At 36.2% G+C, this 26,025-nt stretch overlaps 1 protein-coding gene across 3 annotated transcripts in view; it reads left to right on the top strand.

Annotated features, from left to right (window-relative positions):
* The window catches only part of CNTNAP2 (contactin associated protein 2), a 1,166,415-nt gene that overhangs the window by 800,759 nt on the left and 339,631 nt on the right, over positions 1–26,025 (top strand). For all 3 annotated transcript variants that reach the window (XM_040547669.1, XM_040547670.1, XM_040547671.1), the window contains one exon: positions 23,367–23,567. In XM_040547669.1, the coding sequence (XP_040403603.1) occupies positions 23,367–23,567 (201 nt within the window). The remainder of the gene's footprint in view (positions 1–23,366; positions 23,568–26,025) is intronic.

The following is a 26,025-nucleotide window of genomic DNA, read 5'->3' as shown; positions in this document are numbered from 1 at the left end:
AAGGCTTTACTGTGGTTCATGAATAACATATTTCTGTAGAATTCCATGGCAATGACACATATCTTGTCATATAAAAAAAGGCAATATAACATATTAGAATAAGAGCTGAATTATCAGATTATTTTAGTATGAGAATTGTGCAGGCTTCTGGCATTACTAGCACTATGTTTGAAAAGGAACCTAAACTAACTGAATTACGGTTCACATGTTGTATTTTTTTTTTTGGGGGGGGGAGGGTGAAATGAATAACCTACAGATCTAGCTGTAATGAATAGCATATGGAGTATACTAAATATAAAAAGAATTTCTGCATATGACATGATAGTGATATTTCATTTTAATAGACATCTTTAACTGAATTTCTCTCTCTAGTCCAAGAGTCAAATCTAAATGTTCCCGTGAACCCAATCTATTAAACAAACACCTCTATATTAAATTACTACTCAAGATGCTTATACACACTTTAAATATCCTATGCTTCATTCAGGTAGAACTGGCACCTAAGAAATTACTAAAAAGGTAACATAAAAAGTAACGTGATAGTTTTGCTCCTAGGAAAAAAACAAGTTCACAAGAAGATTGGGGTTATTACCAAGGCAAGTAACCATCTTTACAAAAACAAGATGATTTAATGATTACATACTGCTTTCACATGTACTGCAGATAATTCTACTAGTGGAAAATGTTGCAGACTAAGCTGCACCCTCACTTACCTATAAAACTTAAGGGGAGAGGCAATAACTTGAAAAGTCACTAAAATTTTATATTTAGAAATTGGATCTTTACCTCTTGAGGGTACTGTATCACAGATATTGCATTATAGAATCATAGGATAATGGCCTGGGTTGGAAGGGACCTCAAGGATCATCTAGTTCCAAACCCCCTGCCATAGGGGGTTCTAGTTCCAACCCCCCTGCCATTTCATCTCATTTTCTTCTCCTGTTCCTCTGAGGAGAGGGAGTGAGAGAGCAGTTGTGGTTGAGTTTAGCTGCCCATCAGAGTGAAACCACCACAGTGATTCACATTTTCTATAGAGTCATGGAATCATTCAGGTTGGAAAAGACCTCTAAGATCATCTAGCCCAACCTTTAACCTAGCCCTGACAAGTTCACCACTAACCCATGCTACTCAATTCTATATCTATATGTTGCTTGAAGACCTCCAGGGATGCTGACTCAAACACTTCTCTGGGCAGCCTGTTCCAATAATTCACAACCCTTTCAGTAAATAAATTTCTCCTAATATCCAACCTAAACTTTCCCCAGTACAACTAGAGGCTGTTTACCCTCGTCTTATTGCTTGATGCAAAGAAGAAGAGCCCGATCCCTGATCCCCGCCTCACTACAACCTCCTTTAAGGTAATTGTAAAGTACAATAAGGTCTCCCGGAGCTTTTATTTATTTTTTTTTCTCCAAGCTAAACAACCCCAGCTCCCTCAGCTGCTCCTCAGAAGACTTGCTCTCTAGACCCTTCACCGGCTTCGTTGTCCTTCTTTGGGCATGTGCCAGCACCTAAATGTCCTTCTTGTAGCAAGGGGCCCAAAACTGAACACAGTACTCGAGGTGCGGCCTCACCAGAGCCGAGTACAGGGGGACAATCACTTCCCTAGTCCTGCTGGCCATTCTATTTCTGATACAAGCCAGGATGCTGTTGGCCTTCTTGGCCACCTGAGCACACTGCTGGCTTGTATTCAGCTGGCTATCATCCAATACCCCCAGGTTGCTTTCTGCCTGGCAGGTTTCCAGCCACTCTTCCCCCAGCGTGCAGCATTGCATGGGGTTGTTGTGCCCCAGGTGCAGGACCTGGCACTTAGCCTTGTTGAATGTTATACAGTTGGCCTTGGCCCATTGGTCCATCCTTTCCAGATCTCTCTGCAGAGCCTTTCAACCTTTGAGCAGATCAACACTCATGCCTAACTTGGTGTTGTCTGCAGACTTAATGAGGGTGCACTCGATCCCCTCATCCACATCAGTGATAAAGATATTGAAGAGAACTGGCCCCAGTACTGAGCCCTGGGGGACACCACTAGGGACCGGCCTCCAGCTGGATTTAACTCCATTCACCACAACTCTTTGGGCCCAGTTACCTAGCCAGTTCTTAATCCAATGAAGCGTACACACATCCAAGCCTTGAGCAGCCATCTTCTTCAGGAGAATGCTGTGGAAAATGGTGTGAAAAACCTTACTGAAGTTCAGGTAGACCACATCCACAGCCTTTCCCTTGTCCACTGACCATGTCATCTGTTGTAGAAGGAGATCAGGTTTGTCAAGCAGGACCTGCCTTTGATAAACCCATGCTGACTGGGCCTGATCACCTGGTTTTCCCATAAATGCTGCATGATGACACTCAGGATAATCTCCATAACCCTTCCCAGCAGTGAAGTCAGACTGACAGGCCTGTAGTTTCCCCCATCCTTCTTCTGGCCCTTCTTGTAGATGGGCATCACATTTGCTAACTGCTGGTCTACTGGGACCTCCCCTGATAGCCAGCACTGCTGATAAACGATGGAAAGTGGCTTGGTGAGCACTTCTGCCAGATCCCACAGTACCCTCAGGTGGATCCTATCTAGGCCCATAGACTTGTGTACGTCTATGTGGAGTAGCAGGTTGCTAACCATTTCCTCATGGATTATGACGTCTTTGTTTCCTTGTCCCTGCCAGTTCGGGGTGCTGAGTACCAGAAGAACAACTAGTGTTGCTGCTAAAGACTGAGGTAAAGAAGGTATTAAGTACCTCTGCCTTTTCCCCATATGTAGTCAGAATGCATTACATGTCCCAAATGTGTCAAAAAAAAGTCATCTTTTTCTTCAAAAAACTGAAAACAAAATTACATTACAGTAGACAGCTTCTGGGTATATTTCTGGGCATAGTCCATGTCCATCTTTGGTGTGTCTTAATTTAGTAAGCTGCCAAATGTCACAGTGAGTCCTGTCCTTCACAGATGTTGCTTTGGTAACTAAAAATTGTGTTTTCTAAGATATCCCAGCCATTTAAGAGTGCAATCAAAATCTTGGAAGTACATGTATATATGTGCTTCCAGCAGCTATTCACAGTATCTATGAACTACTTCGTATTGTCAAAGAAATTCCAGAGCCCCATTGTCCTTGTATTCTCCCAGAGCTATATACTGACAGTGCCATGTTTTGGTAGTGATGAGAAATCAAGCACTTAAATTTTGTGTCATCATAGTGGGGTTAATACATTTGATATTTCACATTTAAATATCTATTCCTGCAGCAGCAACACAGCTTTTAAAAATTTGGGGTATTATAATGGAAATTCAGCAGTTTTCCAAATACTTATGAAATAAGAACTATGTACATTTATGAAGGTTTTTGGTTTTGTTTTATTTTTTCCCCCAACAGAACTAAAATGTTTACTTAGTACTAGCTGGAACTTTTCAAATGAATGCACTGCTTATGGAAGAATTTTCGTTGAAGCTGTTTTGTGACACTGTGTAACAATTAGACTGCTTTTCAATTTATCCAAGCTTGTGATCTTAGGTCAACAGGGAACTCTTCCAAAACTCTGTCATCTTAAGGCTGAGCTCTTATCCTGTTTTGGAGAGAGGTCCACAATGCAAAGGTAACATCTGAATTCCAGCAGGTTCCAAATATAGGAGGGTTTCTATCTCAGTATCCAGTTTAAGGCTTTTTCCTTTAATTGTCGCAATAACAGTAGCTGTGCTGGAAAGAACTGCTATTTTAAGATATTTGTTGGAAGATGTAAACTTTGAGTGTATTACAACTTCATCCCATGCTCTGTGTGATGTTATGTGTTTCTGAATCTCTAGGCTTGATTCAGTTTCCTCTGGCAAGTTTTGATTTAAGTCCCACTGAGAAATAAGTAAGAAATAAGTTAACATTACTCCCTATTTTTTTCTATTTCTTTCTCTTTTTTTTTCCCTTCTTGACCTGAGGTGGAGGAAAACTTATCAATAAGTTTAATCTGATCTTGTCTTGTGTGTGTTCTGCAAGAATCTTGAGAGGGAAGGGTGAGGAAGAAGTAGAGGAACAACGCATAGGGACCACAGATGCTTAGTTAATTTACCCCAATGTCTATACCAATGGTACTGCGGGTCAGTGGCTGACCAGCACTTCTGTAGTTTCTTATGTCTTTCTGCTGAGGGTAGGGAAATTGTGCTGTTTCTTCTGTTTCATCATTTAGACCATTGATACAAAGCAGAACTGAAAGGTTTCATAATCTGTTTTGCCAGGAGATATATCAGTTATTTTTTTCTTGAAGTCATTACGCCTGTGATGTAGCTTTTATCTCATTTCAGTACCCAAATAGCTGCAAGCATAATGGCTCCATTTGAGTGGTACTTACCCTATCCCCTTTCTAGTACAGTTCTTTTCCCTAAAGCTGCACATATTCAAACACTTTGAGAAATCATTATATGTATTCATACTCTGCCTCGTTAAGGTCAAATGTACGGGGTGGCTTCCCTGCCCACTCTCCCTCACCCTCTCTTCTCTCTAGTTTCGTTTTTTTTTTTTTTTTTTTTTTTTTAACAGAAGTGGCACGTGTAGTGATTACTGCAATGACTTCTTGAGTAGACATTAAAAAAATAACTGTCATATCCTGTGATTTTTCTGCCTTCTTGATGTAAATATTGGGTCACTGGAGTGCTTTTACAATGACATATGTAGAAACATATGACACAAATATAAATGTGCCATTCATCACAACATACTGATGAAAAGTGCCCAAATGGAAAATGTTTCGCACGTTATCTGTATAATTAGTTTTTCAGACATTTTGCCTGAGAAATGATTTGCTAAACTTCCAAGGTACCAAAGCTTTTATTCATTCATACAAGCCTGCCAGAGTTCAACAAGTATTTGGACAGCTCCCTCAGACATATGGTTTAATATTTAGGTGGTCCTATGTGTGTGGCCAGAAGTTGGACTTGATGATCCTTGAGGAACCCTTCCAACTCAGGATATTCTTTTCTATATTTATGCACGTCAAACAAAGAGTTTTGAGCAATTTAATTCTTTTCTAGTAAAGGCTTTTTTTTTTTCTTTTTTTTTTTTTTTTTTAGAATGTGTAGCTTCTCTGGTGTGATAGAGGAAGAAACTACTACATTTTTAATTTTTAACTGAAGTAGGAAAAATTGGCACACATTCAAAAGCAGTAAACATCATTTTATCGTTGGTCAATGTTAAGTTTACATGACGATCAAACTATGGAGACCTTACCCAGAGTAATCTCATTGTAGAAAACATTCATTATGAGTATTCAAAATCATTTACCTAAAACAGAGGAGGGAAGAGCAGCTTTAGTGCTTTTGTTGTGGTTTAACACAGCAGGCAGCTAAGCATCACACAACTATTCATTCACTCTCCTCCCCTCTCTCCCCCCCACCCCTCTCCCCAAACACAGTGGGATGGGGGAGCCAAATAAAAAAAAAAAAAAAAAAAAGTAAAAATTTAGGTTGAGATGAAGACAGTTTAATGGGACAGAAAAGGAAGTCAAAGTAATAATAATGATAATAATAATGTATATATGTATGTATATAAAGCAATTGCTCACCATCCACCAACCAATGCATAGCCCCTCCCCAAGTATCAGCTTCCCCCAGTTTTTTTGTTCAGCATGATGCCATGTGGTATGGAACATCCCTTTGACCAGTTTGGGTCAACTGTCCTTCCAACCCAAACTATTCTATAGTTCTATGATCATGTCTAAAACAGCATCTCTGATGTCATACCTAAGTTGAGTTCATCCTCCTAACCTCGGAGTACAAAACCAGACCCATCAGGGACCTGAAGACAACATGAACTATGTTCATTCCTTTGCCTGTCAGGTAGGCTAAAACTTCTTGCACCTCATTTTTAGTTCATTGATATTTTTTTCCATCTGTTCTTGTTTTATAAGGCATGCCATTTGTATTCTAGGTTTCATTGATGTATCTTTTTATTACGCATTTAGCTTTTATATTACTATTTTTAAATCAAAACACATCAAAATTATCATTTTGTGAAAATGCTCATTGCAATACTGAACTGTATCTCAAGAAATCTGCTTAGTACCTTTCCTCCTCATGCCCTGGAGAACAGTACCGACTGCTGGTAAGAAGGTAGTCATGGTTGTTTCTGCAACTGGATGTAAACTGTCCATTCACCTTCGTGCATTTCATTGGTTGTAATTACCAGCCTTTATTTAGACTCTAGTCTTGATTGGATGAAACTTGCAATCTGTAATCCTTCTGAAATAAATCAGAATGCATTTTTTGTTTGCTTGTTTTTGCCTAAGGTTGCAAAAGATGATGTTAGGCACTCCTGTGCTTGGCAATTACTTGCATCTGAGAAGTTAAAATCACAGTCTAGTCTAGGTGGCAACAGATCATGAGTGCAGGTTGTTGCTGTGTTCTGTGACAACATGTTGAGTTTGCCATATTGACAGCCTTTCAAGGTGAAAGAGGAAAGGACAACAGGCTCCTCAACCCTACTGATAAAGATGCATTCCAGTTCCATGTGATTGTGAGTTTTGTTTTTTGTTGTTGTTGTTTGTTTGTTTTTTTTAATGTTGAAAACTTCTAAATATATTGCTGTAGAAACAGTCTTCTCGTGAACATGAAAGATTTAACTATCTCAGGGATCATCATAGATCAAAAAAGGTGGATCCTATTGGGAAAGCAGGATGTAAATCAACACCTGATGACTTCCCTAAACAAAAATGTGTCATAACAAAAATGTGGTGTCTTAACCTCAGGGTTTTCAGTAAATCACATTAGAATCTCCAATTATTTTCTCCAGTCTCCTTTGTATACATACAAAATGAAAAGCTAGCCCAGTGTGCAACTACATGGAAAATATCCAAATCATAAAATAAAGAATATCTTCTGAAGTATGCCCCCAGGAGTAGAGGACAAAACTTTGTCATTGGCATTTAAGGCAGCTTCTCAAGTTGCCAAGTAAGAAAAGCATTTCCTCCTGGCTATCTTTTATTTCTCACTATTTTTTCTTCCTCTCCTACCTCAAGCTCTGGAGCATCATAAGTCTAGGTCATGTCATCGTCTTAACATATTTCAAGTAGTTGGAGCACCAACATCACATCACATTATACCCATACATCAGGCATAAGGCAACTAAACGTACACTGATCTCAAAGAATGAGAACAAACTGACTTTTGAGAGTGACATAGCAGAAGTAGTTGAAAATATAGCAGAATCTTTGTCTTGTCAAAGTATTTAGCTTTGAAGGAGGAAAATCCTGACACCATCTGCAATCAGAAAATAGTTCTCATTTGTTGGAAACTGAGCTCTTAACTGAAGTTAGAAAGCAGCAGATCTTTTTAGAACCCTTTCTGCATTGCAGGATCCCACAAGTCTGTATTTGAAGAAATATATCCAAAACACAGGGAGAAGAAAAATGGGATTGTTAGAAATAGGATGATGAAGGGAACCATCTAACTGCAGCAAAAAGCCAAGCGGGAGCCATATAGATGCTCAGATACACAGTACACAGATATAGGAGAGCTCTAAGGGCCTTAGGTAGCTTGCTATGTGTTTTGTTTGTCTGAATTTAGTATTGTAGGAGAGAACATAAACCATTTCTACTTTAAACTGTTACTGTGATTGTTAGAAGCAAACATTTAACTCTGAATTCACTTCCCGTACACTTATGCTGTCGGAGATGTGAGGAAGCACAACATGCTTCAAACCAGTGATAAGCTTCAGTTATCCCTAGAAAATTGCTCTCATAGAGATGATTTTTGAAACTGCAAACAAAACTTGCATTTTCTGTAAAATATTTTATTTGCTTGTTTTATTTTGGTCATCTAAGAAAATGCTAGACAGTTAATTTACCCCTGAAATGATAGCAGAAGGTTTTTGTTGTTGTTGTTAATTATTATATGTATGGTAACACCTGGAGGGGTTTTTGTGTTTTTTTTCGGATGGGACAGATTTCAGGGGAGAATTGTTTTTTCCTGCCTCTATATCATTGGGGAAGGCATCTTTATGCTTCTGTGGGCTTTGAGGAACAAGTGATCAAAATGTACTGCATCAGAAGCCTGGAAGGTGTGCGTCAGTAAGTTCAGGTGGGGATTTCTGGTATACCAAAATATTTTCTCATGTTTGTTTCCCCCTTAAGGGTTCCTTGTCCTTAAACAACACTTCAAAGTGTGGCTTTTCAGCAAGTCATATTCAGAGTTGGTTGGTTGTAATTGCTAGTGCTGTTTTGCCTTGTTGACAGACAGTGGGACTAGGAAGAAAACTACTTACCTGTATTCTCTCTGTTGTCATTTTCTTTAAAATCAACATAACTAAAAGAACACAGAGCAGATTAGTTTAAATGAAACATTTAAAATTCTCTTTAACTGGCAAATGGTGCCAGTTCACTTATTACTGAGATACATAATCAAGTGATGAAATGATTACAGATGATTTTAAAAAGACAGAGAAGAGAGTTCATTCCACTCAAGAATTCCTAACCAGTGTTCAGGGTGCAGTGCTGCACACTGATGTGTAATTCTCTAAATTAATTTACCTCAAAGGGCAGGTTAGTTGTACTGTTGCTATTGCTGTTAAAAATTTAGGAATTCTTGCTTCCTCCTTTTTTCTCTTGCAGATTTTTCTTTTGTGTGTGTGTGTGTGGTTTTGTTTGTTTGTTTAAAAAAAAAAAAAAGATGATTCAGCAATGAATAAGCCGCAGTAGACATCCATTTTCATCTCTATATACACGTACATAGTGAGTGAAAGTACTGGTGATGCACATCACTTGCATGGGCAGGAGGTGTACAGAATGACTCTCCCATGATTCCTTTCCAAGGATTTACTAATGTGTGAATTTAGTACAGATTATGGAAGAGTGTGAATTTCCAGTGTTACAGAGAGTTTGTGTGAAGACTCTCTTTGAACACTTCTAGTAATTCTCGAGATTACATATATGGTTGCAGTTTATCACTTGGTGCTTATCTACAAAAGAAAACAAGTGTGCAATAGTTATAATGGGAATTTATAGTAGACATGATATTTTTAATAATTTCCAGATTGGGCACTTATTACAGCTTTGGGGGCTAGTATGCTGTAAATTCACCTCCATCTCTGTTGCACATGTCAGGAGGCAAATAGAACTGGTGAAAAAGCCTTCAGGTTGGTGGGAATAAGTGTGAAAAGGACATAAATCTGGGATCATCTCATCTGGGAATTGGCTGTTTTTATCTCCAAGGCCACAGAAATCAGCACTTCCATTGAAAATATGTCAGTCAAGGGAAAGATACTACGAAGAGACTGCTAACATCTGTGAAAATCAAGGAAGAATTTTCCTGGGAGAACCAGAGTTGGTTGCAACCTACTGGATTATCACTTACTCCATAGCATCACTTAGGAGAACTGTTGGCATAAAATTGTTACAATTTAAAAGCAAACCAGTAACAGCATTCAACTTGGTTTAGTGATCAGAGCCCAGCCACCAGGGGCCAAAGATAAGGAGACTGTGAGACCCTGAGGAACAGCTACAACTGGAAAACGTGAACAGAGCAAACTCTCAGATTTGGAATGGAAACCTGTAGATTATATGAACCAGGTCTCTGTTTAGAGAGTCTTACCTATTTGCTGGAAGCCAAGTCTTCCTGATTTCCGATGGGTGATATATGCAAGACAGGGTGCCACTTGGCATTCAGTGTCACATTAGGTATCCACATCTGCTTTTATTGTGTTTAAAGTTTATATTTATGATCCATCATTAACATGCTTTTTACACTTCCTGCTTTAGAGTTTTTCCTTTTGCTAAACTGAAGGTTTTTTGTTTGTTTGTTTGTTTGTTTGTTTTTTCAGGGAGACTGAAAATATTGTCTTTATCTAGTATGTGTCTGGTTTACAGTGTCAGGACATACTTCCTTGACTGGAAACTATTGACATAATGATCTTCAATTACCCCAGATAAGATTGATGAGACTAACTTCACACATACTGAAGCATTCAATAGTAAGCAATTTTAGAAAATAGTGAGAATAAATCATTCCCTTTCCTTCCCAAAATTCTTTTATTTATTCATTTATTTATTTATAACAAATATGTTACTATAAACCTTGAGAGACTAGCTTTTTTCTCTACTTTGGGAAGCAATTCTGTACCACAAATTGAAGTCACTGTAGATTTTCTGTCAGACCTGTGTTGTCTGACTGAAATGGAATAAACATGTTATTAATCATAAAAGGAAATTAAATATGTTTGTTTGTAGTAATACTACAAAATGCCGTCACAAAACACTTGTAAAAGGCAGCATTAGAAATTACTGTATTGGAGATCTAGGGACATCACAGCTCTATTGGATTCACTTTTTCTTATCAATAGTCTCTGGAGAGAAATTAGTACACCTACAGAGGCATACGTATTCCACAGGAACTGCTTGACAGGCAGCTTGGGATAGCTGGAAAGACAGAGGTGACTTTGCTCACCAAAGCTTTAGCATACAGGGCTCTCTCCCTTCTACTCACTATTCATGAATCTAGATCAAATAAGTTTCTGTCAGAAGGACTGGCTTTTGCCTGCAGGTGCTTTATTGCTGGTATTGATCTGGTAATTACCATAGCACTAAGCAGAAATACTTACTACAATAGTTACTACAGTAGTTACTCTTACTACACAATATTTTGTATTTTATGGTGAGCAACTGGTGAACAAAAAGCCGAACAGATAAAATGCTATTTAGAAGCTATGCTGAGACTGTTCAGGTGACTGATATTTCTGCTAGATAGAGTAGGTATAAATGGAGTAGACTCAAGTACTGTTGGTCAAGAGTTGTTATTAGCAACTCATTATCTTGCTTTATACATTGGCATGCATTTGCTGCTTGCTGGTGTCACTGTAAAACCTGGATTACTTAGAAACAATAGATCTGTGGGAATTATAAATAAATAAATACACCAACATACTTAATCAATGTTAATATTCAGAAGGGTGTTGTGACATTTATTTCAGTAATCTTTACCAACTCCACAGTGTTCAGGCGCTCTGAGCAGTTGCTTCACTTTTGCCTGACACTTTTGTCATGACAGTCACAAATTTTTGCTGCAACTGTCCTGTTAATATTAAAACCATGCTACTTAATGCCCAGCTGTATTGCAAATGTGCTTTGTGGCATCTGGAGCAGAGGTGCTGTAGATGCCACAGGCCACCAGCCACTTTCTTTTTCATTAATCAGAGACAGAGAAATCAAATTAACTGACATTTTAGCCTTCATAGGCAGAAATCACTAATCAGTCTTATGGTTTTAGTAGCACGTTAAGACCCAAACCTAGAAAATTTATTTTCAACATTAGATGTTAATAGTTTCAAATCAAATAATATGTCTTGAAGATGTAGATAGAACAAAGATATTATCTAATATCCCTTGAAGATGCTTCCTTCTGTTTCCTATGTATACTGGCCTTGGAAATGTCTGCTGTTAACTCTGTTACTAATAAGTTGGTTCAAATGTGTTTGTGACTAACTAATATGGCCATTAATAAGTCTCTTCACATTCCATCTTTCAATAATATTTTCTGCTTCATATAGTCTCTAAGTTATTTCTTCAAATTCATGAATGAGAATGAATGTGGAGCAATTGTAAGTATTATCTATGTTCTTTTAAGCAAATAAAAAATATATATAAACTTTAATTCTGAGCAAACTGTGGCTCTCTTGAGGATTCCTGATCTCTCAGAATAGTATGTCCTTCAAAAAATGTTGTTTCTTATTTTACTTTTTTTGTTTCTTAAAGGTAGATTGAAAAAAAATACAAGGAAATACAAGGTCCTTTCTTTTTAAATTATTTTCAGGACATCCTTATGCCTAAGTGAATATCTGCCACGTGACTGGAATAAAGTGAATTTTTAAGAGAATTGACCAGTGTCTCTCTGTTCCATGTACCACAAAGATTTTTCCATAATTAGCAAATTATTATCTCTTTTAATTTGTTTGGTCTTCTGGTTTTGGTGAATTTAGTGTTTACTGAATTTATGGATTAGTTATGTTAAGATCTTTTGGTAAATGGCTTATTGGGTGGGAGGGGAACTGTTGTTTTTTTTTTTATTATGGGCTAAAAATTGCTGTACATGAAATCTAGATTTTTATCTAGAAAATTATATTTTAATTCTTGAATTGATGATGAACACTTCGTATCTTACCATCAGTTTCCTGAACTATCCAGACTGCATGTTTAGTGATCTGAAATTTTAATTATTGATATTCAAGGAATTACATTGGAAAAAACATTAGCTCTGTCAAAACATTTGAGCTGCAACACCAGTTTCCCTGAAACACACAGTTTTGCAAGTGCTAGAAAGTTTACAGTATTGTCTGTACTTGTGTTTGTAGTATGTGCTCCTTTTCCTGTTTTGTCTTGTTTCTCTTCCTTCTGTTTCCTTTTCCCTTCTCCTTTACTTTTTTTTTTTCTTCTTCTTCTCCTTTCCCTTTTTTTATCTTCAGTTCATTGAATTAACTGGGGAAATTTTTGTTAATTTTTGCTTTCTTTTTGCACCGTAATGGGGGTGGGAGCAGTTAGAATTGTTCTGATAGCATGGAAAAAATAAATATGCAGTGTCAGCTGTGCAAGTTGCAGACCTGCATATGGAAATATGCAAGCAGATGGATTTCTGCATCTGCTCAGAACAGACTGAAGACAATAGTCTTCATACAGTTTCAGCATTTGGTTGATGGATCACATTTTTTGTACTGGATAACATTAGAAGGTAAACTATGAGAACAATCTGTCACAATGTAGCATTTTTTTAAAAGTGAGCATACATGTGTAAATGCACATGTATATCTAATAGGCAATAAAAAATTCATAGGCCTTTTCAATGTCACTGTTTTAATTTCATCCATAGGTAATTTAATGCTTTTCTGTTCATTGAGAACCCTGTGGAGATCAGAGGGCTGCTTGAATATAAAAAGTGATATCATTTATATTTCTTGTTCAAGGAAATCAACTTTCTATTAGTTGAATAAGGGGAAAACTAATAAAAGAATTGGGAAAATTGTTTAAGAGAGAAATCATTTTAAAATTCTATATAAAATGTAGTCAGACAGCTAAGTATCCAGCATGTCTGGATGAAAGGCATGTATATTTACAAATAGAAAAGATTACGTATGTGTCAAGAAGAGTCATTGATAGAGGCCAAACTTCAGGTCTATGCCAAATATATTGGAGTCTGTGGTTAAGCTATTACTGACTTTTTCAGTAACAGTTTGCTATATGTGGAACCTTGTCTGATCCACCATAGCATTCTCTATGGTCCCTAAATATCTGGCTGTTCTATATGAATGCTGATGTTTCCTTGCAAACAAAATTTCATGTTGCTCTGGAAAGCAATCAGCTGTGATCATGGATGACATCTGTAAATATTTGGAGCCTCAGCAGGAGCAGAGATGGTGTAATGCTTCTTTTTCCAGATAAGCGCATAATTAAAGCATTTAGATGTTCAATTATGTTGGATCCAAGCTACAAAGTCCAATTATGCATAATCAAGAATTTTTCATTATTTCAAATATATAGCTTAAATATGTAATTTCTATATAATGAAATGTGTGTGTTAAATTTATTATTAGGTATGGTTATATATTGGAATATTATTGTCGGGGAGAGGGAAACAGTATTTACAAGCCTTCAGTGAAAGGGAAGGTAATACTAGACCTAGTGAAGAAGGAACTTCATTTTCATAGATGTCATCCTCTTCTTCAGCTTCTGTGGAGATTTCTGTGCACGGTCTGATTTCTTAAAGCTTAAAAGAGTATGCAGGAGAAACAGGTTTATGGTATGGAAATACACATTTTTCTGCTTTTATTTTTCATGAATCCTGTGGCTGCTGACACTGGAAAGAGTTTTGTGAAAGCAAGGTTCTGTTGGACATTTGCTAGCAGGAAGCCAGTGAGGTGGCTGGTACAACTAACTGCGTTGTTTCCCCACAGCACTTAGGGTACTATTTGCATGGGATATGCACTGCAAAGACAATTGGAGATTCTGATAGAAATAATGTCGCTGCAATGAGTTATGGAGCTTTAATGCTCCTATTTAGGTCCTGAGATGAGAAGGAAAGAGAGTGTCACACCATGTGGTTATGAGGAAATTAAATAAATAATAATAAAAAAAATCCCATTCAAGGATTTTCTACTTCTGGGAGTTGGAAGTTTCTTGTCAGTCTAGCATGATCTTTATTCACCATCTTTACCACACTTTTAAAATAGTATTTTATATATTATTAAAAATCCAATTTGTGACCCTTACTCATAAGTATAAGTGGGATATTTATCTTTTCTCAGAACCAAGCCGTAACTTTTGCTGTAATTTAGCATAGCAAATTATGATGTCCTATAGCTTATTTTTAAATAACACATGGTTGTTTTATGATAGATGAAATTACTTAAGCACTGTTGTGTAATGTGGTGTTTTAAGTCACATTTCATTTGAGAGATTACAAATAAGGACCTTCAATGCTTCAAAATTCTTCTGTCAGTCACAGTGTAACTAAACTTCATTCTGCTATAATGTGACAGTGAATGGCAGTGTTTCAATTTTCTAATGCACAAGTGCTGAAATGTTGAAAAAGCAAGAAACATAATGTTAAACTACAGTCACAGTAGTGTTTGTTATTCAGTTATCCAATGACATGCTTAAGTTTAAGCAGAAGTTTTCTAATGGGATTCTTAAATTTAAACACGGCTTATATATTTCATAATAATAATGAAATTATCTAGAATGTGTGGTAAAACTTTGAACTGTTACTTGTCCATTCAGGAGACACCTTTTGAAAACAAAATTAAAAAGAATGTTGGTTAGAAATGCAGTTACCCATAGTTTTCTTTCCAGTGTTCAGATGTAAATAGCCAAAGAAGCTTCTATCAAGAGAGAGCTACATTCTTGAAAATGGAAGCAATTATTTCACAAATACATGTCTTTTTGAGTTCTTCACACCAATCTTTTCAGGAATTGCTTAACATTCAGTTTATTGCTGCAGCGATTAGAGAGGGATCTTCAGTGCTCCTTTTCCTGTCTGTCCAAGGAGAGGAGGTAGCAGGATGTTGAAGAGGAAAGTGGGGGACATTACTCTTGAGAGAACTAAGTTGGATCAGTTAAGGGTATGTTGAGAATTCAAGCAGTGAAAAACTGATGGGAGAAAGAAAGGTAAAGTTTTAGCAGTAACAGTCGAGGGCTGCATGCCTCTTCTTTCTGTCTGTTCAGCCAAGTAAAAATGAAAATTCACCTTAATTTTCAGTCAAGACAGTCCAGGAAATGGTTTCTTAAGATTCAAACTAGCACACTGAAAAGAATTGATGACCATTTTTCCTCCACATATCCTTCCAAATAAACTTTTCAAACTGTGGTACTTTTTTCATTAATTCTAGAAATCATAGCATCATAGCTAAAGAATTATAAAAGAAAAGGTCAGGCAGTAGGTTGATTTTTTTTAGAGTGGACATGTTCCAGTGATAAGCTAAAATGAACTGAAGGTCACTTTAAGACGTATGCAAGTGAGCTTTCCAGTTTTACAATACCAGGTTATGTATAGAATCATAGAATGGTTTGGATTAGAAGAGACCTTTAAAGATCATCAAGTCCACCCCATCTGCCATGGACAGGCACATCTCTCACTAGATCAGTTTGCCCAAAGAGTTGTCCAACTTGACTTTGAACACTTCCAGGGATGGGGCATCCACAACATCTCTGAGCAACCTGTTCCAGTGTCTCACCACCCTCATAGTGAAGAATGTCTTCCTTATATGTGATCTAAATCTACCTTATTTCAGTGTAAACCATTACTCCTTGTCTTATCACTACAGGCCCTTATAGAAAGTGCCTTTGCCCATATTTTATTTATAATGCTGAAAAAAAAATAATCATACTGTAAATTATTTTATGTCCTTTGTTCTTGACTTTAATGTTCCTCAATCTAAACTGAACTCCAATTGCCATCTGTTAGACTAGACATATAAATGATCCAGGTCTTCCTTTGTATGGCTGTACTGTTTCTCATTATTTATTGTTCCTTCCAATACATGATAATTTTTAAATTCTTGTTCCTATTAGTAACCTTATGCAGTCATTTTCTACATTAGATCTCAAATCTGATTCAGGCTTTTCCCATACAGGTACTGTTTTTCACCATAATAATGTTCTATGTTGCTGCACTTTTTTTTTTTTTTCTTTAAAAAAGTGATCTTTATTCTGTTTCTTGAGATACTCTTGAAATTAGCTTTTCAAAACTGTGTTGAATGTTTTGAAATCATCTTGAGTAATTTAGATAAGAACTCCTCTGTTTATCACATCATTAAACCACCTAAGGCTTCCAACAAATCGTGTAGGAACAACCATGTGATTTCATTATCACTTCTCTGATAACAGTGTGTTCTCTGAAAACTTTCATTTGGTCACATCTTTCCACTGTATCCTGTAAAGCATCTGATTAATTTATTATATATTGAATTTAAATATTATAAACTTATGTTCAGTATCACAGTATGTTCACAGAATAAGTAAGAGATTTTCCTCTTCATGAACTATCACAACAGTACATAAACACAAAGGGAAGTGCACAGTTTCATTGTCTCAGATGATAATGTCTGTAAGAAGTAAAAATGAAAATATCCAACCAGTGGATGGTAATTAAATTTAAAAATGTGTTATTATCTTGATGAAGAAACAATGAAAAAAAAAAAAAAGTAGAAGGAGAAAATAACTGCAGCAATAGTTGAAATACATTTTGGGATTGATTTATTCCCTACTTAAATACAATTAAGAAACTTACCGACTTTGATTTCAGTAGAGTTTGGTCCATAAGATCATTGTTTTTTTACTCTTTTTGTTCATTTGGTTATTTCTTCTGGGTATTGGATTTTTCTGATCTGAAACTATTGGCTATATTAGTGAGATGAGAGCAATAGAATTCTTATCACCAGAGTATCTTTACTGCAAAATTGACATTTGCAAATCTCAGGCAAGATTGTCAAAACACTCATTAACTTCAATGGAGCTTTCATTTCTCATTTTTATAAACCATCTGTAGCTCCTTTGAACTCTGTAGCTGAATTAGTTTCAAACTGCTACATATATTTTGAAACTTGTGTATATATATATTCTACACATAGAGGAATATACATATATATATATTTACAAAGGAGGAGGGAGAAAAGGTACCATGTGCTGTAATTTTTTTTCAACATCATTTGTATACATCAGATCTTCTGTCTACAACATTGCTTCAAAAAAAATATGTTTAGTTTAATGACATTGCTAATGACTGTTGAGGCACCATCGCACACAATTCAACAGAAATTGAAATACCAAGTATGTTCTTATTGGAAAATAAAATTGGAGATCTCATAATATGAGGTGATTACCATTTTAATTTTTATCCTCCCTAGAAGGCAGTCCACTTTTAAATGGTCTGTCTTGTGTAGTTTCTTCAGTGATTTGTAGTGTAGCATATTGTAGAGCACATTGCAGTAATCTAATTTGAAGTGACAAATGCATTGATGATAGTAAAAATCATGATGTCTAGTAAAGAGGCAGCTATCATAAGGCTGACGTGGGAAAGAAATGCATTCTTGAATGTTGATGCAATACAGTTGTCAAATGGTAGGTAGAAATCAAAAAGGGCCTGCAGGCATCATTTCTTAACAAGCGCAAAGCACCCAGCAGCAGAGGAAGATGGACATAATTTTTATTGCATCTTGAAATTACTTCATCTGGCCTTTGTTATAGGTATCGCCTTACATTTATATTAACTGAGCTTGTGGCTAACTATCACATCCTTCCATGTTATCTGAATGCTAAATATGCATAGCTGGTTTTAACAAGTTACAGATGTGAGAATTTTCAGCAGTTTAGTACTGGTCATCAGCACTGATCACTTATCCTCACTCCTCTGCCTACAAGTTCACAAAAAGTCTACTAAACAGAAAGAGACTTGGTACATAACCAGCAATATTTTGGATAAAGAATAATTAGGCACCAGGATGTTAGTAATCAAGAAGACAGTCATCTAGAAGAAATGTCATCAGCTTGAGGATTAGAGCTTCTGAAGTGTTGATTTTGCTTATGACTGACAGACAGAATGGACTCCAAATATTGGAGTGGACTTGCAGTCTTTACTTCTGGATTTGTAAATAATGACAGTCATCAAAGAAATATGACTTATTTGAGATGACCAGGTTTTCTCAAAACCATCTTCTCTGAGACTTCAATCAAGAAACACTGTGTAGGTGACTATGATGAAAGTCATCATTACCAGATGATATTAATCAAAATTGTCAGCCAAATTTAAGGTCATGAAAGTGTGTCCATTAAAAAAGCCTCTGAGCTTTCACCAGAGACAGAGAGAGGATGGTTTCTTAGAAAGAAATCTATTTTCTGATTTCTTGAGTGAAAAAAAAAAATATATATATATATATATCTTAACACTATAAGTCCCTTAATACTGAAAAAGCAGAACTATAATGGTGTTAACTGTAACTGAAGATTAAAGAAAAAAAGAAAAAAAAAGTTTATACTTGTGAAATATATGGATCATATTTTTCTTGCTTGAGTGAGCACCAATCAAATGAATGAGGAAACACCATTTCATTGCAATGACATGTTTACAGCCCTTCCCTCTTATTAATTGTGTCTCACTAATAAAAAAGCAAAACGGTTCACTAATAAAATAATTCATTAATAATGATTGGTAATGATTCAATAATAAGAAGTGAAATGGATTTTAAATTTCTCTAATCACTAGCTACAGGAAAAACTGACCATCAATGATATAGAATAGTCGTAAATACTATCGCCAGCATAACAAAATATGCTAAGTCTTGAGTGGGAAAAATCTCTTGCATTAATATTTGATTAGATAATTTGAATAGCTAGTGATTATTGAATCATTACTAATTACATCATCACAATTAGTATGCAGGACTGTAAAAGAGGCATTGCAATGGAATGGTGTTCTCAAAAGAATAAATTATGAATGTCACTTTAATTGCCTTTGGAGGAAATAGGTGGTCATTTCCTTTTTTATGTTATTTTTAGATTAATCTTCATCTTGCTGTAATATCTATCTGTTGGGGAGATAGTGCTTCAGCACAGAGTAATATATAGACTAATTTAGAGGGACTCTGTTTTTTCTATATTTGTATCAAATATTTTACAAGTTTGGAGATAATTTGATTGGTCCTATTGAATAACATTATAAATTCTATTAATAATCTATGATTACTGATATGATTTTTACAAAGCAAAAAAACTTTTTCATAGTAATTATTCCTTTACAGCTGGAATGATCTACAGAAAATTTAAAAAAAAGGAGAATGCATTTTCTAAGAATTGCATGTCAGTGACTAAGTGGTCATCTGGGAGCAAATTACCTTCCTGATGACCATTAGCTGTCGTCATCCAGTGGGAAAGCTAGTTTCCGTATAATGAATACAGTTAGGGAGTGCCTATGCTTCCGTGTCAATGGAAAGTATCCAGCCTCTTCTACTGAAGGCAAGTCACATCCTCTTGAAATATGGACAGTTTGAGGCCAAGAGATGGAACAATGTGGGACAGGTGCTATGTTTTCAGTGCACACATTACTTTTCTTCTTCACTGTGCTACAAAGACACTCGTTGCAAAACTGCATTGAATTCTGTTCTCTACTTAAATCTATGGTTCAACATTATTTGTAAGGAAAGCGTAATGGATTCATCCCAAATTACAGCACTCACCTCAATGGCAGAATTCTTCTTCTCATACTTCATAAATAAATCATTTTCTGACAAAGAAGCTAAGAAAGTGATCTTTCTAAAAATCCACCTTTTTAGTGTAAATTAATGATGGAATAAAGCAGACCGCTCCAACCTTAAATATCACTGAACTTAATTGAAATCTGTGCATAGGATTTACTTTGGGGGAAAAATGAAATGCAGTCAACCTGATTAGCAATGATGCTTTACCTAATTATGATAGTATAATTTATCTTTCAGTCAAGTCAGCAGATGAGATAATTCTTGCTTCTCAATGTTATTATGATATCAAAAGAAACTCAATCACTATCCAGCCTACATTCTTAAACTACAACACTACTCAAAAGTCTCTTGGGTTTTATGAGCTAATGATATAATGAGATTGTTCACATGCATATATTGTACATAAACATTAAGATCTATACTATGTACTTTTTTTTGCTCAACTGCTATGTCTTATCTCAAAGTTCTGTGGGTATGTATGAGTTTCAAATTTAAGGCAAAGCCCAGCTCCTACACTGGTTGTCTAAACTACTTTTTGGACTAGGCAATTTTGACCAGCCTCAAAGAAAACACTGCACAATGGACTAAGGTGCAGGAATACATTGTCGTTGCACCCAGGAAATGGTGACTGTCCCATGCAGTATCGCAGAAAACAAACAAACAAAACCACCTTGTTTTCCCCTAATTTGGTTTAAATTGCTCTTACGCCCTTCTCTGTAAAGTTATTGCATTTTTTATTTTTTTTTAACTTAAAATATACTTGGATAGCTTTTAAACATTAACTTTTAACTTCCTGTGTTTGTAATGGCTATGATAAAGACATGTTACAGTAGTACTGTAATTATCCTTAGATTATTAATAACCATTCTCAACATTAGCTCATTTTAATATAGTTCTATTAATTTGAATTTTAAAGGTCATAAACACAGAACATTTTACAGATGATGCTACTTAGCATTATAATTGGTATGTGATCTCTGTTCTTTAAAGGTGTGTTACACTGTACAGAAGTCATATACACAGCTCTTCAGCTTCTTATACTGTCCTACAAATTGTCTCTAAACACTTGCGGTTAGAAATAACCATAAGTTATGCTTTCTTAAAATAATTGCCAGTGTATTAGGGGAATATTCATACCAATAATTTCCAGGAGTATATATCAAATTACAGTTAGCTAGGATACATTTTTCACCTCCGAATGAGATTCCTTAAATGAGATTTCTGTGTATTATTGACAGAAAATGTGGGGTAGCTTTTCTTTTAGATTTTGATATGTTAACTTTGACTACTACATCCTGTTCTCAGCTACATGAGAGTAATTCCATAAATCATGATGATACAAGTACTTAAGGCAGTATGAATTATTTGCATTACCATTTCTGTAACTAAAGTTGGCTGCAGTTCTCAAGCAGATTACTGACTGAATGGTACTGAAGAATGGTGTCAACTAACAAGCAGCTTCTGGAAAATTGGAACCATGAAAGATGTTATTATTTTCAAACTATAAATATCTAGCTGATTTCCTTGGGAAATATTATCACGTTAACAAATAAGACTAAGTTTTAAAAAGGAAAAAAATGTTCTAGCTGTGCAGCGCTAAGTTTTCTCCATGCATTTGTTGTACCCATGAGGCATTTAACCCTTTCTACTTAAAGGCAACCTAGATCCATCCGTGAGTATGTTTCTGTCTTCCTTCATACAGCGTCCACAGTAAAGCCTGAAATTCCCTCACTGTGAGGGGAAGTGTCAGGGCTACATTGTCTGGAATCCAGTATCTTGAAAGGAGCTCCCTTCACAGACGTGAGGCCCAGTGCAACTCCTATTGCTAATGCCGTTCCTATGGCTTTTTAATAGCTAGTTTAGGGGTCTTTCCTGGCTCAGAAATCTAAGGTGAGGCTCTAAATGGCCTTTCTAACATGTTAGAGCTCTTACATGTGCATCACTTTCTGCCAAAAAATGAGACATTGCTGTCAGAGAATGTATAATCTATATCACTCCCTTCTCAAAAACAAATTTTCAGTGAACTTCCATCCCAGACTTTCAACCAAATTCTCATGTAGTCTCTATATAACATGGTAGGTGAATTGGTAATTTTTGGTTTCTCCTTGGAACACAGCTTGATAAAAAATGTGGGAGACATGATTCATATGTTCATTGATAAACTACACTGTTTTCAGTATTAAAAATTAAACGATGTAATCACATTAGAATCTGGTGTGTCCCTAATATGTACTGCAAAGCAGTATTTCTATCTAGCCCATAGCAACTTACCATGCATAATGAATTTTCCTCACAGAGAAAGCTTAAATCTTTAGAGCATCAGCCTTGTGTCATTCTAACCAATTTTTGAACAAAGTTAATCCTTATTATTTCCATAAGTCACTATTATCATCAGTTGTTTAAGAGGCTTCTTCACAGAGTATATTACAGTATATACCCATTTTTAAAAAGGGTAAAAAGGAGGACCTGTGGAACTACAGACCAATCAGCCTTACCTCTGTGTCAGGTAAGAACATGGAGCAGATCCTCCCAGAAACCATGTTAAGGCATATGGAAGACAGGGAGGTGTCCTCAGCCACTTTTTGGATGACACCAAGCTGAGTGAGACACTCTAGAGGGAAGGGATGCCACACAGAGGGACCTGGAAAAGTTTGAAAGGTGGGCCCACATGAACCTCATGAAATTCAACAAGGCCAAGTGCAAGGTGCTGTGCTGGGGCAATCACCAACATCAGTACAGACTGGGGGATGAATGGGTTGAGAGTGGCCCTGATGAGAAGGACTTGGATAAAAAATGAAACATGAACTGACTGTGTGCTTGCAATCCAGAATGTCAATTGTATCCTAGGCTGCATCAAAAGAACTGTGGCCAGCATGTTGAGGGAGGTGATTTTTCCCCTCTACTCCACTCTTGTAAGACCCCACCTCAAGTACTGCATCCAGCTCTTGGGCTCCCAGCAGGAGAAAGACATGAACATGTTCAGAGTGGTTCCAGAGGAGAGCCACAGAAATGATCGGAGGACTGGAGCACCTCTCCTATGAAGAAAGGCTGACAGAGATGGGGTTGTTTAGGCTGGAGAAGAGAAGGTTCCAGGGAGATGATATTGTAGCCTTTCCTGCTTAAAGGGCCCATATAAGAAAGATGGAAAGAGACTTTCTACAAGGGACTGTAGTGATAGGACAAGGGGTAATGGTTTAAACTGAAATAAGGTAGATTTAGACCACATATAAGGAAGACATTCTTCACTATGAGGGTGGTGAGACACTGGAACAGGTTGCTCAGAGATGTGGATGTCCCATCCCTGGAAGTGTTCAAGGTCAAGTTGGACAGCTCTTTGGGCAAACTGATCTAGTGAGAGATGTGCCTGTCCAAAGCAGATGGGGTGGACTAGATGACCTTCTTCCAAACCAAGCCATTCTATGATTCTATATTGGTTATCAAGATTCCAATGGTAATCAGCGTTTCATTCTTTCAGCAGTTTGTCATTGTTGGAACTATGCTCTCATATGATGGCTTAACGTGCAATGTACTTCTTCCCTACTGCCCACTCAAAAACATCTTGAAGAACACTTTAAGCTTTTATCAAAGGACAAGATTTATTTTAATTCAGTTCAACTGTCTGTATTTTACTAATTTTTGTCTTGTCTTTTTCCACTCTCTATTTCAGAGGATAAAGTATGGACAACTGTCTATCATGATCTGCAACCGCAGACTTCTGTGGGAGGCAACAGCTTGGAAAAATTATCTGTACTGCAGCTCAACTACAGTGCAACGATGGATCAGATTTCTGCCATTACCAGTAGTGCTGAATACTGTGAGCAGTTTATCTCATATTCTTGCAAGATGTCCCGGCTGCTTAATACACCAGGTAGGCTGAGAATGGGTTATCAGTTAAATGCAGTGTCAAAGACACTGAACAAATCATCAGGGATTGCTGCTAGACCAGTCCACTCAGTGAGAGCATATCTTTGTTGTCCTTCATTACACACCTCACACAGAGGTAAATAATTGAAAACACAGAATAAATTATCTTCTTTAGAAAGTTTGCCTTTTTGCTTAGTACTAAATTTATTTTATATTTTATTTTATTTTATTTTATTTTATTTTTTTGCATCACAAATCTGCGTGTTCTCTCAGATTTGTTGCTTCTTAAACCTCCCATTTTTGGTAAACAGGGTAGCTTTGGAAGTTTAATCATCAGAGATATTGAAATACTGCTTTGACCTTTGTCCTGGGTTTTGGTTGTCAGTCTTCATATGCTACTGTCACTGAAGGAACTGGCTGAATAAGTATTGGAATTTTCCCACTAATATCTCTGAAACAGTTTTCTTAAACATGGAGTATTTTTAATAATATGATGCCTTACACATTGGCATGGTCAGTAATGTGGTTGTGTGAGAAATACAATATGCTAGGTTAGATTCATTATAAATTTCTCATTTTGATCTGTAGCTTTACTGGAAAAGGACTGTCATAGTAATGCTATATGTACATTCTCAACAACTCTTACCTATAACTGATAAAACTATTCGTTGTTGCAGAATCAGTAAAACAGCATATAAAGAAGAAATTATTTTTAGAAACTATTAATATACACCTCATACTGTATCTATGCTCTAATTGTGTATGATAGCATTTGATGTTAAGTAAACCTCTAATGGCACTTCACGAAGACTGGGTTATATGTGGAAACATAAAACATTTTTGTGATTGTGAAATGAGTACATTGTGATATAAGCAGTTAAATGTGTTTCAGATGAAGCTAATGGCTTACAGTGTTATACTTTAAGCTCCTTCCTCTCATGAATTTATTTTGGCATATTTTCTTTTGGTGGTATAGATAAGGGTTCATTTAGCATGCACGCGTGTCTTATCACAATTTCCATAAGCATTTCGTTAGTTAATAGATACTGTAATGCTTCTTACTCCTCTCCTTCCTCCCTGCTGTTTTTGAAATATTTCTAATGCATAGTTTGTCTCTGTTACTATTATTTTGCTTAATTTAGCTTAGCAAGGAGACTCTGCAAAGTGGGAAATAATTTCTTCTTTCTTGGGCCTTAATGTATAGGAGACTCTGAATCATGTTCATAATTAGAAGTACTGTGATTAGATTCTGCCAGTGGATACTATTTGCACATGCTTCAAAAGTGTAGTATATGGATATATTTTTGGGCAGGTAATTAGAAGGTAAGTTTACTTGAGGACTTGAGCTGCAGATAATGTACATAGAAAGCTCATGGTTTACACAGAGTACAGTGTTAGATTCTCCTTCGTTGAATGTATAGGACTATTATTTCAGGACCAAATTGTATTTGTTAGCATATGTTTATATTGTAGTAAAAGAAATATATACTGTAATTGCAGTTGTTTCCAGCTGCTTCCAAATTTAAAGCAATTAAGCAGCACACAAATTTATTTTAAGAACAATTAAAAAAAAAAAGAATAATCAATTCCAGGTATTTACATTTTTTAATTTCTCAGAAATGTTTTGGGTGTATTTTGCGGATACCTCTTTCTCCACGTTTTCATCTTTTGCATGGAAAGAGAAATTAAACTCTTTATAAGATGGTTTCTTGGTCTGGAAAGTGAGTTTCTGGAGGTATTTTACAAAGTAGTTTGTTGTTGTTGTTGTTTATTTTTTTGTTTCCTGTGAGTGGGAGAAAGAAACAATAAAGACAGATAACTTTAACCTAAATAGTAGCAACTAATCACACTAGTGTTTGCCATAACACCTGTAATGGTTTGTACACATAACACAGCAGTGATTTGTGTGTTAGTGAGGGTGAGACCAACACATTTTCCTTCTTTACTATGTTTTGTATTCTTGGCTGTTGTCTATGACATCTAAGCTAAGGAACTAGTTTTTCATATCCTTTTTTTTTTTTTTTCCCCTTGGAGAGAACAGCTCCAATTACTTATATAGCTTCTTCCACTACAGAGCTTTCTATATAAATCATTCCAGTATTGTATACACACACACACAAAAACAAACAAACAAACAAACAAAAGACATTTTGTATTCCTCAGAAAGGGGAATCCATACTGTTTTGAAACCAGTGGTAAAATCTCTACAGACTTCATGCGATCAGGACACCATTTGTGGCCTCGATCATAGATACTTTTCTAAGTCAGAACTCTTCCTTTACACTTTTCATATATTTCAGTAACCACTTAGACTAGTCCTTTCGTTTTAAATTGCATCAAAGAGAACAGAAAACTGAGAAGAGAGTGCAGCAGCTCAACTTTTTCACTTTTTTGCCTCTTGGGTATCACATCAATTTACAACATGATTCTTTCTCAGGGAGAAACTTCTCAGTTAATGTAAT

This window comes from Cygnus olor, chromosome 2, assembly GCF_009769625.2.
Source record: "Cygnus olor isolate bCygOlo1 chromosome 2, bCygOlo1.pri.v2, whole genome shotgun sequence".
NCBI lineage: Eukaryota > Metazoa > Chordata > Aves > Anseriformes > Anatidae > Cygnus > Cygnus olor.
This window is presented reverse-complemented; position numbering and strand designations above follow the sequence as displayed.